The sequence below is a fragment of the Protopterus annectens genome, chromosome 5.part0, assembly GCF_019279795.1.
Source record: "Protopterus annectens isolate FY-2018-M chromosome 5.part0, PAN1.0, whole genome shotgun sequence".
In the NCBI taxonomy this organism is placed as follows: domain Eukaryota; kingdom Metazoa; phylum Chordata; order Ceratodontiformes; family Protopteridae; genus Protopterus; species Protopterus annectens.
Window position 1 is genome coordinate 1,181,880,349 of NC_056735.1, and position 20,206 is coordinate 1,181,900,554.

Sequence of the window (20,206 nt, forward strand, 5' to 3'; positions counted from 1 at the left end):
AATGCAACAATCTTGCCACATTATTGTGCCTTTTAGTATACAGGCCCTGTGCCACAAGTGTATCACACCCAACAACAAGATATGTGACTGTTTCCATTTTTATCTACATAACCTGCATTTGTCTGTTTCTCCTACATTCTCAGTGGACTTGGTAAACCAATGCGTATGTAGTCCACTATACTGGGCCACCCACCTCTCCTTTACCATTCCTGTGTCAAATCCTGATCAACACGAGGATTTTACAGGAAATCTCTATACTTCCCTTAATATTTATGCATTTTCCATATTTCTTTCCTTCTCATCTGATCCTACTATTTATATTCTTTTTTGCATTTTTTTGGCACATTCAGTTGCTGTCTAATTTTATTAACTTCTGGTTTGATTTCCATTCCCACTTAACATTGATATGCTTCTGCTAAACTAAGCATCTTAGACTTCTTCTCCTCATGTTTTAAAATGTTCACTATGCTTGGATCTGGTGAGGTCAGCAGATACATATGCAGTCCCATGACTGCAGATCTATGCATGTGATCAATTTTGAGGAGTCCCATTCCTCCTTCAGAATGATATATATATATATATATATATATATATATATATATATATATATATATATATATTTTTTTTTTTTTTTTTTTTTTGGGGGGGGGGCTCCTTCAGATGGTCAGACTTTTGAAAGCTCGACTTTCATATGGCCAAGACCATATGATCGAACTTTTAAAAGTTTGAACAGTCTGAATGGGGATCTCCATAGAGCGCGGAATGGAAAGATTTCCCTTTACCGCAATGTAGTATGATCTCAGAGTTGGTATATTTAAATGGTGAGGGGTTTGGGGGGTGCAGGGGGCTTGCCCCCCTTTTAGCACTGTTTAGTTTTTTTTTTTTGTTTTGTTTTGTTTATTTTTTTTTTTTTTCACATTGTTGAAGATTTAAATGTTCGATCATATGGTCTCGGCCATATGAAAGTTGAACATTTGGATGCGCGATTATGTGAAGCAGACCCATATATATATATATATATATATATATATATATATATATATATGTATAAATAATCTTAGCCTGCACTGATTTTTATACATCATTTGATAAGCATGAACCATTTTTCTTGTTTTCCAGTCCAACTTATCTAGCACCTTTGGGGCCAGTCAATCACTCTAAAACTGTAAGTTAGAACAGGAGGAGCAAATTGGTCTACAGCTTATTATGTGTGTAGAAAGTAAATGGTAAAATGGTAATCATCAAGCAGTGCTGTACTGGAAAGGGGTTTGCCTTCCAACCTCAGGGTTCAGGGTTCATCTCTGACTATCTGTGTGAAGTTTTGTGTGTTCTACTTTGTCTGCCTAGATTGTTTCCAGCTACTCCAGATTTCTTTCACTTCCCAAACATATGCTGGTCCATTAGCTGCACTACAAATATCTCTGGATATATTGCATTTTCTCTTTCCCTTGTGGCATGGTTGTAGAAGAACAGAGTCTGAGAAAAAAACATTTACTTACCCAGCTATGAAATAAAAAGAAGTCACTTCAAGAGTTGGAAAAATTAAACTGCAGAGGCAACAAAAAACAATAACAATAACAAAAGTTTCAAGTTATCGAAAACTGGAATGAATTATCTGCATGCGTAAAAATTATCTTCAAATCTGAATCATATTTATTGTGCAAGACAGCTTCAGGACTGATAGGAAATATGAGGCTTGGTAAGAATTCTTGCTAGTAGGCATATGCAGGGTGTTACTTTGCGAAAGTTTCTGTAATAGTGCAACTTTCTATGTAATACATAGTGATGAAGTGTGGCTATAGAGCAGAGGGCATGTTTGTAATTTGATTGCTGAACAGTGCAATACTATAACAGCCACCAGATCTGTCACACAAGTTCTCATTTTCTTTTCATTCTGGCAGATCCTTGTGAGTACGACACCTTCCTAAACTCTCGTCCAGATGTAATGGAAGTAGAAGCTGTAAACACCGTGACCGATCTCTGCCTACAATACGAGTGAGACTCTAGTTGTTCTTCTTTAATTTGCATACTCTACATTTAAAGTATCTGTTGCCTGAGAGTGTCAAATCATAATTCACCATCAGAGGGTTACATTAAGTTGTGTCACAGAAATATCAGAGGCCCTAAAGGACTATTGTTATTTTTCTATCTTCTGTCCCCCATTGGCATAGTAAGGTCAGTGGCCATTCTGCAATGATTTTTTTTTTCAGTAAAGTTTGCTTCATTCCAAACAGTTTACATCCCAAGAGCATGTCATTTTGCTACCTATTTTCCTTCATTGTCCTCTTTCTGTTGAGGGGCAGCCGTGGTGGTGCAGTGGTTAGCATTGTCGCCTCACAGCAAGAGGTTTTCCGGTTCGATCCTTGTCTGGGGTGCCTCCTGTGAGGATCCTGCATGTCCTCACTGTGGTCGCGTGGGTTTCCTCCAGGTGCTCTGTTTTCCTCCCACATCCCAAAGACATGCTGTAGGTGGATTGGACACTCCAAACTGGCCCTAGGTGTGAGTGTGTGCGTGTGTGTGTGCCTTCAGTGGAAGGTTGGGTGCCTGGCTGGCAACTTGACACCGTAAAACTCCACTGCCAGTCATGAGCAGACAGGTGATCCGCTGTGGCGACCCCTAACCAGGAAAGCCAGAAGAAGTCCTCTTCCTGTTGAGTTAGAAGCACTAATCCTTGAATTCAAAGTTTAGCTGAGTAGCTCTTCAGAAAGATGCAAGTGACTTTTTAAGATATACTTTTGCTAGTTGGCAAGTTCCTAAACAGAACATCATGCTTGTTTTCTTGGTTCAGAGAAGCAACAATGGTTAACTTTTATGCTTTTGTATGGGATCATTCAAATATATGACTGAACTACACAAATGTAATAACCATTATTCAACTAGCAAATCTCAGAGGGAGGTGTTTGAACATTAACTGACAGCTGACTTGACCTATTAGAAGAAAACATTTGAAGGCACTATAGTTTTGAATCAGTTTGGGATCAAGTCTTTAACGTAAAGTAAAAATCACAGCATATTGCCATGTGGAAAGAACCCAGCTTGCCTGAGAAATAGAAGCACATCAAAATGTCATCTCAATAATAACATTTTGATGCAAAACAAATTGCAAAATAATATTAATGTCATAGAGTGGCATAAAAACAGCAATAATTCATAGAAGATCAATATTTGATTAAAACATTCTGCCTGTTTTGGATTATAGTCAACCTTTAAACAGTGGCAATATTTTTTTTAAACATGTTTCTTGACATCACTTAAGATACATGCAAACAAACATTTGTATAAAAGAAAACAGACCATGTTAATAAGTTCACAGTTACAAACATTATACATCACATAACATGCTTTTATCCAGTTAGCATCAATCCAAGATTACATAAATTGCTCAATTCCAGCCTTTTCACTATTCCTCCAAAATATTATTCTGCATTTGTTGTTCCCACAATTTCCATTTTTTTTAATATGTAGTTTACTCCTCCCTTTTCTAAAGCTCCCATTTCTAGTTCTATTTTCTGTGTTATAATATTCACTACATCAAATATTTGAGTATAGACTTTGATTTCCATTTTCTAGAATTGATTTATCGGCAACCACCAAAAATTAAACTTAACAAGTCCTTACTATGTCTAGACAATTCAGATCCTGTATTCCAGCTCAAAAACAAATTTTCTTAGTTATAGCCACTTGTTTACCCAATATTTCTGACAAAGTATTCTGTAGATAAATCTTAAAGTCTACCAACTAATTACACCCCAAAACATATATTCCCTGTTGGATCCCTATCAATTGACCTGGAACTCGAACTCCATATGTTCAAGACCATATGATCGAGTTTTTGAAAACTCTAAGCTTTTGAGTGGAGATTACAGTACAGCAAGGATCAGGAAATGTACCCTTTTTGCCACTATAGTGTGATCTCGAAGTTGGTGTATATAATTTTCAGTGAGTGTCGTGGGCAAAGCCCCCCACATGAGGGGTGTGGGGGGGCTTGTCCCACTGCAAAAACATAAAAAAGTAGATTTTCTGGGGTTTTTTTTTTTTTTTTTTTTTTATGTTCGGAAACTTGATCATATGGTCTTTTTAATATTTTTTTCATGTTTCTGAAAAGTCAAACATCTGACATAGACTGGTTCCCAGTTACCTCTTTCTTCCCCATCACACCTGCAACATTTGTCATCTACCTGAGGAAAAATTCTTTGGAGTCTGCTTGAGGTATAAAAATACCTATGCAAACACTCCCAAGCAAAAATCCTAAATCTTCTAGACTTTGCTGCATATTTGGCAGACATACATATACACTCGTTTCCTTGTGAACTGCTTATCAAGCATGTCTTCCCAATCTTTTCTAACCGCTTCCATTTGATTCCTATAGTTATTGTGCAATATTTTATATGTTATCCCTTGTTTAACAGCAACTTCTGTTCTAGAATCAACTAAAAACTCTACCAGAACAGGTATTTCTCTTAGCATTCCCCTACCTCTTTCTCTTTGCGTATTCTCTGATATCAGTCCCTAATATGGAAGGCAGTCTCTATCCTGCAGTCCAAATGTCTTTTTTGGCCTTTTCCCATTCTGTTACCTTTCCCTGTCTAGTTGTTTGCTCCCAATCTCTTGGTTTCTTTACTAGTTTTTCCAGCAAATATCATCCCCCTTTTGCCTATCCTCCTTAATCCTAATTGCAGTTATCCCAACTGGTATAATCTCCTTTCTCCACTCTTGCATTGACTTAGTACTTAGAATACTTTCTGCTACATTATGAATATAATATTTTTTTTATTTCTCCAAATGTTTTCGGTTTCTAATACTATGACATGAATGGCCCCCATTCCTAAGTCAAAGTGCAATTAATGGTTGTGAAATTACTATTGTTTAAGTCTTTGATGTCAGCTAAAAGTGCTCTTCGCAGTACCCACAATGTGCCCAGTAATGACTCCGTCTGCAATTCGTACGGGGTTTCATGGATTGGTAACATACCTAAATACAATTGTAGATTCTTTTTTATAAGACCCGTTGCTCCTACTACTATTGGAACTGTCTGGGTAGCTTTCTTCCACATAGCTCTCGTTTCTGCCTGCAGATCCTGATATTTTATGACTTTGTGTCTCTGTACTCAAGACACCGTAGTCACTGGGTGTAGCAATTTCAGTGATCAGTGCTACTTTTGTCTTCTTTTCTTGGGCCACTATATCCAGTTTTCTAGTATCTGTCTTTTGAATTGTTGGTAATGGATGATCCCATGTGATATAAACTTCATCATTTTCTGTGATGCTTTGTGGCTCATGTTTACAGTGTTTTTCAGCCACTTCAATACCATAATGCTTGCACAATCCCCAGTGCAACAGTCTTGCCACATTATTATGCCTTTCAGTATACAGTCCTTCTGCCATTAGTATGTCACAACCAGCACCAAGGTGTGTGAATGTTTCCAGTTCAGTTTTACAAAACCTACATTTGTCTGTTTCTCCCACATATTCAATGCACTTTGTAAACCAGCGTGTACGTAGCCCACTGTCTTGGCCTGCCAATATTAACCTTTCATCTGTTGGTTTGAATTTGTCTCTCCTTAACCATTCCTGCATTCATTCCTGATCAACATGAGGTTTTTCAAGACGTTTTCTATACTTGCAACTATATTTATGCTTTTTCCACATTTCTTGCCTTCTCATCTGGTCCTTTACCTTATAGGTTCATAGGTTCATAGGTATGTACTAGGTTAATGCCCCTGGAGCCTTTACAAACCTAGCCCATAGGATTACCCTGGCATTGTGCCACCCAACCTTAGTTTCCAATGTCTCTTCTTTTGTTTTTTGGTACATTCAGTTGCTGCCTGATTTTTATGTGCTTCTGGTTTGATTTCTATTCCTGCTTGACGCCAATATGCTTCTGCTAAGTGAAGGAGAGAAGTCATCTTAGATTTATTCTCCTCATGTTTCAAAACTTTCACTATATTTGGGTCTTGTGAGTTTAGCAAATATGTGTGGAGTCCCACAAATGCAGATCTATATATGTAATCAATTTCAAGGAGGCTTTTCTCACCTTCAGAATGGGGAATATATAATCTTGGTATACATCATCTTTATAAATCATTTGGTGAGCATGAAGCATCCTTCTTATTTTCCTATCTAATCTATCCAACACATTTTGGGGCCAGTCAATCACTCCAAAACAGTAAGTTAAGACACGAAGAGCAAATTCGTTTATAGCTTGGATTTTGTTCCTAGATGTCAGTGCTGTTTTCAGAATGAATTTAAGTCTTCTAAAGTATTCCTTACTAAGTTTTATTCGCATTTGTTCATGTTTTATTGTTGATCCTTCATCAATTCCCAAATATTTATACACTCCCTCTTGCTCCACTACTTTTATATCACATTCTTGTCCCAAACTGATGTTTTCCTGGTGCTGCAGTTTTCCTGCTTTAAAGGTTGCTTTTGCACACTTTTCAAGACCAAGTGACATTCTTATGTCATCGGAAAAAATTTTGGCAATCTGCAGCTGTGCTTTCAGTTTCTCTTCTGATGAGATATACAGTTTTAAATCATCGACAAAGAGAAGATGAGAAGTCTTAACACTGTTGTTTTCTAGGAGCCAAATTGTAGCCATGGCCTAAGCTGTTAAGTAAACAGCTTAATGGGTTAATGGCAAGGCAGAATAGAAGCTATCTTTTATTCCTGGGAAAATAATCTATCCTTTATCATGGCTTAATTGCAAAGTGGTCTGCCACTGTTTCATGGTCACTGTAATGTAGTCGATCAGTGTAGGGTGTATCTTATACATTTTTAAGCACTCTTTTATTCACGAATGTGGGATACTATCAAATGCTTTTTTATAGTCAATCCATGCCATACTTAAATTCTTCCCCTTTTTACAGTTCTCCAGTATGACTTTATTTAACAACAAATTATCCTTTGTTCCATAAGATTTTCTTTTATTGCCCTTTTGTTCTACTGCCATAATTGAGTTTTCTTCTAAATAACTATAAACTCTACCAACATCAATTCCCATGTATAGTTTATACATCGTCGGAAGGCAAGTTATTAGTGTATAATTTTTAGGGTAACTTGCATGTTCACTCTTAAGTAGGAGCATTGTTTTTCCTGTTGTTAGCCAGGCTGGTGTCTGTTCTGGGTGCCATATAAATAGTTCTTACTCATGACTAAATCTGGGCCTGGGGTTTTCCAATTAGAGGCTTTTCTTAACTTTGTTTCAATCTCTCTAGCCATTACTTCATCCAATTTCATTGTACCTTTAAACTCCTTATTCCTTCATTTACTTCTTCCATCCATTTAGCATCTTTGTTATGTTCCACAGGATCTTCATAGATACTTCTCCAAAATGTATCTATTTCTTCTTTTTTTTGGCAGTCTTTCAATTCTTTTAACCTTATTTCCCAGTTCCCTATAAAACCTTTTTGGGTCATCAATAAATTGCTTAATTTGCACTTTTCCTTTATGTTTATCTGTGTTTCTTCTAAGTTTTTCCGCCTGTGCTAAAATTTTTAGTTTGTTATTTGGGATAGTGTATGATAGATCCTGGTCTGTTCTAATATTGTGCATTGCTTTTATCACATCTATCTTTCTTAGTATTTTTGTTGATCTATTCTCGGTTCTATAGTCTTCTAACAGTGACATTTCCTGTCTTAATTGCTTTATATTTTTCTCTATTTGATACTTCCATGATGGTATTCAATTTCTCCTCTTCCTTTCCCTCACTATCTTCTGTTCTTGTGGTTGAACTTTATCAGTTATTAATTTAGCTGCACAGTAATATATCCCGTTTACTTCTATTATATCGCATGGATCTCTATGGACAGTCCTAATTACTGCATTCATTTGTTTTATCAGACTTCTGACTTTTTGGGTTTTATTGACCTTCTGCAATCTATTTCTCTCATTGATCTTAATATATCTATCCATGTTTATTTAAACAAGCAACTGTTCCTTAATTAATTTTCTTCCAGACTGATGCCACATCCTTTGTTTTCCATTTCCTGCAGGCATTCTACCGAAAGTTCTATAGCATCTTCCTGTGGCATCTTCTCTTCAATTTCATCCTGTGCCATCCATTGTTCTGTCATATGGGAACTCACGGGCATATCACTCCTCAACATTGACTGTATCAGTTTCCACAGTTTCCTGTTCCTTTCCTTGCTGTCTAGCTTCAAGTGAATGTTTATACTAGTTTCCTGTGGAGGGCTCCAAAATATCTTGATATGGCACCTGACTAATTGCTTCTTCATCCACTCCTTTCCCCTCAATTTGGATAGCCATTGCTCTATCCTGTTGTGGTGCTTTCTGCATTCAACTTTCTACACTGAATCCTTCACTTTGCAGGTACTCCATAACCTCAGTTTCTATTTCTTTAACTTCTGCATTACTAATCTCCTTTTCCACTTTTCTTCTTTGTCTTCTTATTTTTGTATTGTAAAGTTTTCCATGTCTGGATTCCTTTGCCTGTATTTCTTTTCAAAAATCTTTGGTGCTGCTCTTTTTATATTGGTTAGTTTTGCTTTCTCCTTTGCATAAATATTACACCATATTAAATCTCTTTTTCTTTCCCATGGCCACATTTTTTCATTGGATATCTCCTGATCTTCCTGTTTCTCCTTACTTTGGGGACTTACTCCATCATGCTGTGATGTAATCTGTGTTAGACTTTCTACACCAAATCCTCCACTTTGCACACACCATAACTTCAACTTTGATTTTTTTTAACTTCTACTTTACTAATCTTCTTTTCTATATTCAATCTTTGTGATATTATTTTTATTATTGTGAAATGTTCCATATCCAGATGCCTTTGCCTGTATTTCTCTTTGAATATCTTTGGGGGCTGCTTCTTTATATTGAATAATTTGGCTTTCTTCTTTGCATAAATATTGCACCATATCAAATTTCTCTTTTTTTTTTTTTTGCACATCCGTATTTCTTTTTTATACTTTTCAAATATCTCTAGGTTTTGTTGTTTATATTTTCACACTTCCTCAGATGCTTCTTTTTCCAAACCAATCAGTTTCTTGATCTATGTACTGGTTTTCGCAAATCTATTGTATTAATGAATGCAAATTTTCATTTGAAGCTTCTGACAGTTTTTCTTGTAGAAGTATTTTTCTTTCCTCTAATTTCTCTCTTAATCATTTTGTATATCTTGTGTCTGGAAATTCTGGGCTTTTTGCATAACAGTAACAGTACATAATTTCTTACTTATCCTCAATAGTCCACTCTATCATGTTTATGGCTCTTCTTTGGCCTATCAGTTTTTGTGATTTTTCTGGACTACTACTTCCTTCTACAACAGGTGGGCCATCCTCCCCCTGGGCCTGGCTCCATTGTAGGAATGTTTCCATATTTTGAGGATTCTACAGTGTCATTTTTTCCTGTCCTGGCACCAGTGCACCTACCAGGATTGGGCACTTTTTATCCTGGGTCTTGTGCACCCAGCTGTCTTTTTAAATTTTTGAGCTATTTCTGTCCATGATATATGCTATATAAATACAGTCTATATATCAGTGTTGCCTTGGTGAAATTTTGTGAAATGGGGTCCACCTCACGAAAGTACTCATCAGGACTTGAGGATGAATTAAATTTCAGCACTACTACTCTCCTTTTCTTGCTGACGTTTCATCTCTCCATTCAGACCCTAATATGCTGTATGGCTGTTGTTATTCTTCTTAAGGATCTGTATTCAAAATCAGTTTTTCTCCTTGTTTCTGGAATTTCCCCTTTGCTTTATTATCATCAGTGGCAATACTTCTGAGATTAAACCAGAATAAGCAGAACTTATTGATTCTTACTGTTAAAACATTTTTGTAAGAAACAATTCAGATTTAACTTCAAGTGCATCCATTTGGTTTCAGTATATATTTTACAGGACTTTATGATAATGGCACTTAACTGTTACAGAAGTCACATATGGTTTTGTTCATCTATCTGACTGTTTGTCCATCTTTCTATTTAACTATAGAAGTTACTGAGTATCTGTTTATCTGTTCATCATTCTCGCCTCATTTTTGCCTACTTGAATGAACAATTATTTCCTCTGATGTTTGCACTACAGTTCTTACAGCCATTATCAATAGATGGAAAAAAAACAGCTTCAGTGATTATTAGACCTGTTATTGTCAGCCTGTTACTTCATGTTTAAATCCTTTTGATGCAACAAAACTATGTACTTCCTGATGAAGGATGCAGTCCAATGTACTTGGTGATTTTGAATAAATTATTTTAGTTTTTTTTTCACCTTGCTGAGTGTCTGCATTTTCATATATAAATGGCATTTGTGCAGGGTTTTGCCAGCATTTCATCTGTAAATAAAACAAACTTGCATGAGCAATGAAGGGCTCAGGTCAATTATATATGAAGGGTGATAGCTAGGAAGAAAGGAGGATGTATGACTTCATTAATGCCTTAACCAGTCACAGACTCCATTACGTCTACTACTGGCCTCAGGCATCCTAAAAATATTTCCAAACTTCACTAATCCTGCTAGGAACCCACAAATTTGACAGCCATTTCCAGACTTCACTGATCCTGCAGAGAACCCCTGGTATTCTAAAACCAATTCCAGACTTCAATAAACCTGCTAGCAGCCCTTAACATTCTGAAATCATTTCCAGACAGACTTATCCTGCTAGGAAGCCTTAATATACGAAAACCAGTTCCAGACTTCATAACCCCTAGAGTTCTAAACCAAGCTTTGCTTTACTGCAGCCAATAGAAAACCATGTGTTTGTAATAAATGGTTTTACATTCCCTGCTGTGTACTCTGACTTCCCTCGGAATCCTACTTTACCAGATTTTGCCCTAGTCCTGTTGGCTTTCTGCCATGTTATGGAGCTCGGATAAGCTATATCACAAGACTAAACATAATGCGTGATCTCTCTTTCCAGACTGCTCTCTCTTCATATGGTTAGGCTGATGCAAATGGACCTTGTCCACCATGTTCCCCAAGTACACAAGTATATCTTTAAGTCCTTTCTCGACTAATATATCAAACTGCTGTCTACAGCTCATGCCACCTGCTAGATACATCAGAATAAAAGCCTTGCTGTTGACAGAAAGGAGTAATTTTATTTTAAATTAACATTCATAGAGTATGCTATTAATATATACTTTTGTAGAATCTGTCCAAGGTGGCAGTGGTTGGTTGTCAGAAGATGAAATTCTAACAACCATTTGCAACTATTTGGTTAATTCTACTACTGGATGCTGGAAAGTAGAACCCTAAATTTCTTGGTTTTATTCAGTTAAAACTCCTGTTTTTTTACTGATTGGGACCAGACACCTCACCAGGGGCGGCTCGTGGCATAGGGCTGCCGGACTGCAGCCCCCTCAAAAATAAAAAAGCAAGAAAAACAAATGAAAAATAAAAAAAAATATTTTTTTATAATTTCGCGGACTTGGCATGCATAGACCGAGTCCGACTTATCGGTCTGCATGCTCAAGCAGCCGGCCGTCCCCATAGAGGACACAAGGAGGCGTCTGTGCACTTTACAGTGCACAGACCAAGATATAGGACGTCCGGACTGCAAGAGGAGCAGCAGGGACTCGGGACAGAGCCTTAGGGATCTCGTCGGCGTCAGGAAGGAGCATTGGGATCTCGCGGGTCTTCAGTATTGCGCGGGAAGGATGTATGTACGGACGTTCTGGATGTATTCATTCAGGTAAGGTGCCTTTTTATTGAGTTTGTGCTTTTTAATTTACAATGTGTGTGTATGGTGCTTGTGCTTTACTGGAGTTTGTGTATGGTGCTTTACTGGAGTTTGTGTATGGTGCTTTACTGGAGTTTGTGTATGGTGCTTTACTGGAGTGTGTGTGTGTGTGTGTGTGTGTGTGTGTGTGTGTGTGTGAAAATGCCCCTGGTGGTGTGGTAGGGAATGCCTCAGGCTTGAACCCTGTACCCTGTATGCAGGTGTTAAAGACTTGAGTTCCCTACCCACCACCATTAAAATTTCAGATTTTTACCTCATATTCGATCTGATCTGTTCCTCATAATATCTGTGGTTTGTAAATGTTGCAATGCTTGATATTTGATGGTGTAGTAGTAGCATTGTTGCCTCACAGCTGCAGGTTCTTGGGTTTGATTCTTGGCTGGGGTTCCTTCTTTGTGGGGACTGTATCTTCTCCCTGTGTTTGTGTGGGTTTGCTTTTGTGCCCTCCCATGTTACAAAGACATGTCTGCATTATTTCTTCCTGGGCCTCTGCTGAAAATTGTTTATTTGTTCCAAGTCAGACTGTCCTGATTAAAAATGTTAAATAAAATTGATAGGCATTTGAATTTCAGACTTAAGGGTTTCTGAATGTTTAATTCCTTGCGTATTTGATGGTGCAGTGGTAGTATTGTTGCCTCACAGCTATAGGTTTTCTGGTTTGATTCTTGGTTGGGGTGGCTTCTGTGTGGAGTCTGCATCTCCTCCATGTGTTTGTGTGGATTTGCTCTGGTGCCCTGCCATTTTACAAAGACGTGTCTGCAGTTTTAATCCCTGCTGAAAATTGGTTTTGTTCTGTCTGCAGTAAAATTGACAGGCATTTGAATTTCAGACTTCAGGTTTCTGAATGTTTAATTCCTTGCATAATTGATGGTGCGGTGGTAGTATTGTTGCCTTACAGCTATAGGTTTTCTGGTTTGATTCTTGGTTGGGGTGGCTTCTGTTTGGAGTCTGCATCTCCTGCCTGTGTTTGTGTGGATTTGCTCTGGTGCCCTGCCATTTTACAAAGATGTGTCTGCAGTTTTAATCCCTCGTCTCTGCTGAAAATTGTTTTGTTCTGTCCAGTAAAATTGACCGCCATTTGAATTTCAAACTTCATGTTCTTCAGAATACATAGTAGCACAACCTTGTTTTCTAGCAATTTTCTAAGTTTATAAGATGAATATTTTAAATTTGTCCCTATTTTTGGGACTGTATTCCCCATTATTGGCTTCGTCCAGGTTTTGTGCTAAGGTTGACAGCTATGGCAAGAACTGAATTCACTAAATATGGACTGTAGAATTGTGCATATTTACTGATAAAGGTGCACTGTAGAATTGTGCATATTTACTGATAATGGTGGACTGTAGAATTGTGCATATTTACTAATAATGGTGGACTGTGGAATTGTGCATATTTACTAATAATGGTGGACTGTAGAATTGTGTATATTTACTAATAATGGTGGACTGTGGAAGTCTGAGTAGACTTTTTATGATAAATGTTCTCAACTGGGCAGTTTTGCCATTATGGGTGCATATGTTTTGTTTCATTGCTTACTGGAAAAATGTTCAAAACAAATTTAAAACACCCTCTAACAAGTGTACTGTATTGTACAAGGAATATAATTTTAGTACAATGAGGAAGGTGTATCAAAGAGCACATGTATGTTTCATATGCAAGGGGCCTATGATTCGAAAACAGCCCAAAATTAATCTTTATCTGCCACTGGCAAAATGTATTTTCTTTGAATGTGGGTTTCAATGCTGTTTCAATGAATGTGAGTTTCAAGGGCAGAGAAGTTTTAATGCTAAGTTTTCATTGTGAGACTGCATTGCTTTGTTTAACAGATGACTTAATGTTTGTGCTGTAAAATACAAAATAAAACTTTCAAATGAAGTCCAATCATTGAAGTAAAGCAGTATGCACATTAGTGTTTATGGTAAATGGAGTGAAATAGCCAAGTAATGGTTAATTGGAATGGCTGCAGAGGCTCCAGTTCAACCATTATTTTGTCAGGGGAAGGGCAGCAAACTCAGACAGGCCCAGCTGAACTATACCTCCCAACTGTCCAGATTTTCAAAGAATGAATAGATTTTTGCTTCTTATTTTTGGTTTGTTGTTCATAAAATTTGTAGTTTTAATTCCTAAATGATTTGCCAGAAGTCACTAAATAATAAGTTTCAGACTTCATAACCTTCATAAAAATGCATGTTAAAGTAAGAGCCGTTCTATCAACTGTCTCAATTTATACAAGAGCAATTTTAGTACTGTTTATATGTGCCCCAATATATTTGGCCTTGTTCAGATTTACTGCATTAACAGGTTGAGAGGTACATGCAAATAAATTGCTTTATAGAATTAGGCATAGCCAACCTCTCAACTGTCCCCAATTTTTGGCTCAAAATGTTGCTCTTCCCCTAATAATCCCTCCATAAAATAGCAATTTTGGAAGAAAACATGGAGGGTTTACAATTAAGAAATAACTGTAATAATCAAAGTTATAGATTACTTGAAATGCATGTAGATTCTTTTATTTTGTCAGCTGCTCAAGGTAGCAGTACTAATATTAAAGTGTCCCTTCTTTGACAGGTAGAAGCTGTATTGTGTGTCTATTTTATATTTTTGCATCACATTTTTGGTCCATTTTTCATAAAATTGTGTTTTTGGCAAATTAGTGACAAATCACTAAAGACTGAAGTTAGAAAATGACAGACATTTGAGTTTCAGATTTTATACCCTTCAGAAAATTCATACTAATGCAAGACCTATTCTATTATCTTTCTAAGTTTATTAGAGCAATATTTAAAAATTGTCCTTATTGTTGTGCCTTTGTCCCACTTCTGTGTATGGCTTTGTCCAGATTTCTTGCTCTTGAAGTTGAGAGGTATGACAAATGTGTCAGGGCCATCACAGTCAGCCAGAGAGATTTCAAATTGTGACATGCTTGTTGCACCCCACTCCCCATGTAGTGACTCTGGATGTGTCCAAGCAAGGCAAGGAGTAGTTGTATCTACCTTGGATGGGAGGACACACTGCATAAGTACTACAGTGGCTTTTCATCTGTCCTTGATTTTGCAGAATGGTCTGGTTTCTGTCATATTTTTGTACTGTTGATTTATGCTTATTACTCAAAGTGCCTGTTGCTCTGTGTTTAAGTAGCAATGCTTTAATGACCATAAGGTAAGCTTGTCTGACATCGTAAGATGCAAGTAAGCTTTAATAAGCATACTGTTAAAGAATTGCCAACATTGAAAGCCTTTCTGTTGTTGCCATGCAGAGAATACTTGACTAGATAATGTATAAGCCTTGGGTATTAAAGGACAGGATTCCATTATTTTAAAAAGCTCATTACACTTGTTGGAGACTTCCAGTCATCTCTACAGGCTTTACCCGTAAACTAAACAGAATGCCAATCATGTGTGGTCCATAACCTGTACAGTAATCCTTTAAGCAATGTATCTTGAGCTTGTTTCTTGTTTGCTTTTCATTTTTACTTTTATCATGTTTTCCCCATGAAACAAGTTGTCAGGCAGCAGGTCTTTTGGATAAGAAACATTTTTACAAGTGGGGGCATCACATAGATTTCTACTTTCAGCATGTTGCTTGGTACTTTAATAAAGCTGAATATATTATAATTAGAACTGCAGTGCAAGGAGAAGTGGTTTGAGTTGAGTGCTTCTGGTTTTTCTTATACTTGATTTTGACTGGCATTCCAGTAATGTATTTAAAAAGTAATTTATTTTTTCATGCCTCACAACCTTTTGTTTCCATCTAGATATTAAGTAAGCTGTCATGCAGCCAATGCATTGAAATATTTTTATTCTTCTACACTTATTTTTGTCTTGATTGGACTTTCATAATGATGGTTTGCCACCCAGGGCAGCGTATTTAATTAAAGTTAGTTTTTTTGTGGTTTTGTGCATAGCTCCTCCCCTTTATGGTTGACCACACCCCTTCCCTTTGACCCCGCCCATTCAGCGTCTCCTGCAGCCCCCCTGTGATTTGAAGTCACCAGCCGCCACTGCACCTCACTAGCAATCAAACCCATCCCACCCACTCACTCATTGAACCCCATTCATTCCTCAGGTGACAGCTGTATAGACAATTATTCCCTTATGATGATAGTTGATTGGACTTGGAATGGAAGCCATCATCTTTGCATTAAGGGAAGGGGGTTTTGTAATGAAGTCCAACTCTTCTGCAGAAACTCAGCAGTATCTAAAGGACTGGCATGTAATGTGCCTTAGAGATGAACATTCACCCATCCATGTATGATATCATCAATTTGCCCTGCCCTCCCCACCCTTGTAGACAAGCACCTCTGTGTAATCCCTGGTCTTCTTGTATTTTCTATCATACTATGCCTTGAGGGTATACCCCTGTTCCTTCCCCAAAAGAGAGGTAAACAGACTAAGACGTATCATTCCTCTCCTCCCAATGCCAGTGCCAACAGGTGCCAGAAACATCACTCGAACATGAGTTACCTGGATTGTAGTAAGGGCATTACCCCCTATACCAACAGAGCTTGCTTTGCTTTAGTTATTCTTCATTATTCTCTGGTGATTCATTATAGCAATCTGTTTGTAGCTCCTGTGGTTCCTTTATGGTTTGGTGCCATCTGTTGCCTCTGTATGTCTATTGTTTTCACTGTGTTCTGAGTGGTGCTTGTTGACACACTACAGTAGATTGCCAGTAGCTCTTATGAGTTCTTCATGAAGAAATGTCATCTATCACCTTATGTTTGCAAAACTTTAACTTGTATCTATATGCTGACTTTATGGGAATAAATCCACTGGAGCATTCTGCTTTCCTGCAAAGATACAACATTGTAATGTTTCATTTTATGCCTGAATATGTTTCCTCTCTGCATTGCCCTTATTGTTTTGAGCTGCTCGACACAGATTTTGTTTAGATTTTTTGGCATAACTAAAGGACAGTGGTCTTATTTACTCTTTCTTCATCCCTATCAAAATAATATTTGCATTGATATAATTTGAAAGCTATTGCATCATTTGCCAGGTGCTGGGGACATGTTCAGCAGTTACCAAACAGCAAAAATGCAATGCTATATATCTGGTGGTCATAACATGTCTGTGCAAATTCCTTTTGTAAGGAGGATGCCAGCTCCCTTAACCCCCCCAATCGTCAATCTTTAAGGCAAGCTAGGTACACAAGGCTAATGGGGTGACAGTCCTCCCTTATAGGCAGAATTAATGGTAAAGTATAACTCAGGGATTCAGAAAAAATCTTAGCACTTGTGTTAAGGACTGTTGTAAAACTGCCCTGTTTCAATGATGCAGTAATTTGGGATTCAGAGACACATTAGCCTTAGTGAGGAAAGATCTTATTATCAGCAGCTAATTTGCATGCCTCTGAATCACCATTAACTACTGTGAGTTTAGATCAGCGCTTTCTGGTGGTGGTTAACATTGGCGGCCAATGTATAGTGTTAACACAGGCACCCCTCATTATTCACTTTCCCATACATCCACACATACCACACCACACATACAAGCATACACATACGCTAGCAGATTAAGTGTACCTTAGGCCCAGGACTGTTTTCAAACCATGGTTCCACTACATACATGTTTAGGATCATGCAGAATTCACCTTTATGGTTGTTTAAAATTATATTTCTTCTTTCATACGACTCATTTGTTAGAGTATGCTCTAAATTTGTAGTTTTGAACATTTTTCCAGTAAGCAGTGAAACAAAAAGTATTAACTAATAATAACAAAATGTTAGATTTCAGAACATTTCAACAATAAAAGACCAGTCAAACTGCAATCATTATAATCTACCAGTATCCTTACTCAACAATTAAGACCATTTTATTGACTCTGTACACATTACATGCCTGATTGTGATAAAAATGGCCACATTACATGTCTGATTGTGATAAAATGGCCACAATAAAGTATTTCAATTTGCTTTAAACAAATACACACTAGTCCTGCAAAGACAGACTAATGACTTTTTTAATTTTATCATCTCAGCAGGATCAGTCATTTTTATCCACAGACTTCCCCCAAACACAACAATTATAACTACATTGTTGTCTGCATCCTTCCCAGATGTCTCTGTCAAAAGTAATAACTATAATAATGACCAAAGTAACACATTTCAAATTTGCTTCACACAAGCACACAGTCGTAATAGTAATATAATCTAGCTTAATTCACTTAAATATACAATAGTCCTACTAAACCAGATTACATACTGTTTAAAAAATAATGATAACAACATAAGATACTTCCATCAACTTAGAGTCCCCCACTGCTACCAGCAGTTATAGCCATGTTGTTGACTTTTTACATCTCTTGTCATCATGAAAAAATATATCAGATGTACTTTATTTATAGTCTTGGATGACCTACTTGAAATTTTATAAAGTTCACTATCATCAAACCATAAGGCCCAGCCACATGTAGTAAAGTTTAAATAGAAATGTATTTATGATAAGAGCATAAAAAATATTAACCACTTAATAACATATGCCAGGTCAGTATGAACAATCTCTGCAGAAGTAAAAGTCATCTGAATAATTCCCAATTAAAGTTAACTATTACTAGTTCAGATATTGCAGTTGACAAACAACTTTGCATTTCAGTGCTTCGTGTATAAGTGCAATACCTGCTGCCACTGAAAAAACAAATTACCTTTATTGCATTAAAAAATAGTGCTCTGATTATATTACCATAATATTTCTCAAACTAGATCAACTATGGAATAGGGAATGGCATGCAAAAAATGACCACTAGTTCATAGTTAGTTACAAGGCATGTAGTCCAAGAGATCATTAACAAGCCTAGCCCAAATTCCTAATTGCCCCCAAAGAACTGTCTGATTAAGTTATTTGTTCAAGGTCACATGGCAGGTAAATGAAAGTGGAAAGACCCAAATCCTGCACCCTTGGGGCAGGAAGCAGATCATTAGCAAGACAGAGCTTTAGTACTCTGCTCTAACTGCCTGACAGAATAAATTTTAACTAAATTCAGAAATTCTTTACAATCTGATATTGTAGAGAAGACTGTATCACAGGAATATGCAACAATGGTTGCATAATATATGCTGAGATCAGACAGTTCTAATCATCATGCCAAATAATGCAGACTATATGACCTGACAAATGTCAACTCTTTCACAGTTGCTGGAGGCTGTAAAGAAGGTACTACAACAGCATATTACTAAAATGTAACATATTTAGACTAAATTATATGACCCATATCTATTTATGAATTAATTCATTCTTGAAGGAATGCAATGAATAAAGCAAAACAATTAAAGACAATATAGATGTTGCAGCAGCTTTTGGTCAACAACCCACAAATCATACAATGTATGTTTTTTGGGGGGAGGGGATTGGGGACCTACATGCTTGCAGGACACCTACAGCTCATTTTTGACCACACTCTACCTTCCCTTTCTTCAAAAATACTTATCACATCTAACATAACTCAGTACATTTCTGAATTACTGATAATGCTGTATTGTTGCAGCATATGCCTCTTGTGTCAACAAAGGGAGATAGTGGTCAAATGGGACCCTACACAGGGTAATGAACTAGGTCCCCACCACTTATCTTATTAGTTGTCTGTCTATCTCCCATCACTATAAAACACTTCTCACACCTGTCATTCTGCATTCTTTTTCATCTTTACATTTTCAATTATTACAGAAATTTGGGTTTCATTTAAAAATGTTATTTCAGATTCATATTTCAGACAGCCATTTTCTATACATAACACTCACATTGAAAACAGATTTAGCATGAGAAACATTAGACATCTCTTCTCTTGAAACTTGCATTTAGTGAGAATGCATTTAGCAAGCCATTAAACTACAAGAGACATGCTGGCATTTATAATCAAACAGTATATTATGAAGCAATAATTAGCATCTATCTAAAGGGTGCAGGAATTCAAAAAAATGTGCAATGCATCTACTAACAGCCTGGGGGAATGCATTAGACAGAAGTATCTCCTTTGAGGAGCAGCCCAGGTGTACTGTCTGTTGAAGGTTCTTGGTCAGAGTCACAAAGAAGACAAACAAAGCTGAGGGAATCAATCTCTGTACTACAGAAATCAGATCTTTAATAACCCATAGCCTTAGTCATTGGCATTAAGTGCTAGACAAAATGCTGTAGCCCATACACAGTGCATCTCACACAGTGTACCTGCAAAAATGAGCTACATCAAAAATTTATTCAGTTAAAATATGAACTTTAAACTCATAGACTTTGTGCTGTCTACTTTATTTACAGCTGATTACTAAACATGTGGTCAACATCAAGGAAACCATGGAGCATACCCAAGGAGCATAGCTCTTATGATGGCACTCCAGTTTACTACAATCAGATTGCTTCCTAAACACTAAGTTGGTTTATAGGTAGTTACTAATGTTGTGGTCCAGGGGATCATTAAGGAGCATAGCCAAAGTTTCCAGTTACCCCAAAATACTATATAGCCAAGTGACTTGCACAAAGGGGGAGCCACCACAGACCCTGGAAACTACCGCCC

The 20,206-nt window shown here is 37.1% G+C and overlaps 1 protein-coding gene across 1 annotated transcript in view; it reads left to right on the forward strand.

Annotated features, from left to right (window-relative positions):
* Positions 1-20,206, forward strand: part of LOC122801587 (allantoinase, mitochondrial-like) — a 371,450-nt gene that overhangs the window by 267,765 nt on the left and 83,479 nt on the right. Inside the window, exon 7 of the mRNA XM_044071048.1 lies at positions 1,902-1,995. Within this exon, the coding sequence (XP_043926983.1) occupies positions 1,902-1,995 (94 nt within the window). The remainder of the gene's footprint in view (positions 1-1,901; positions 1,996-20,206) is intronic.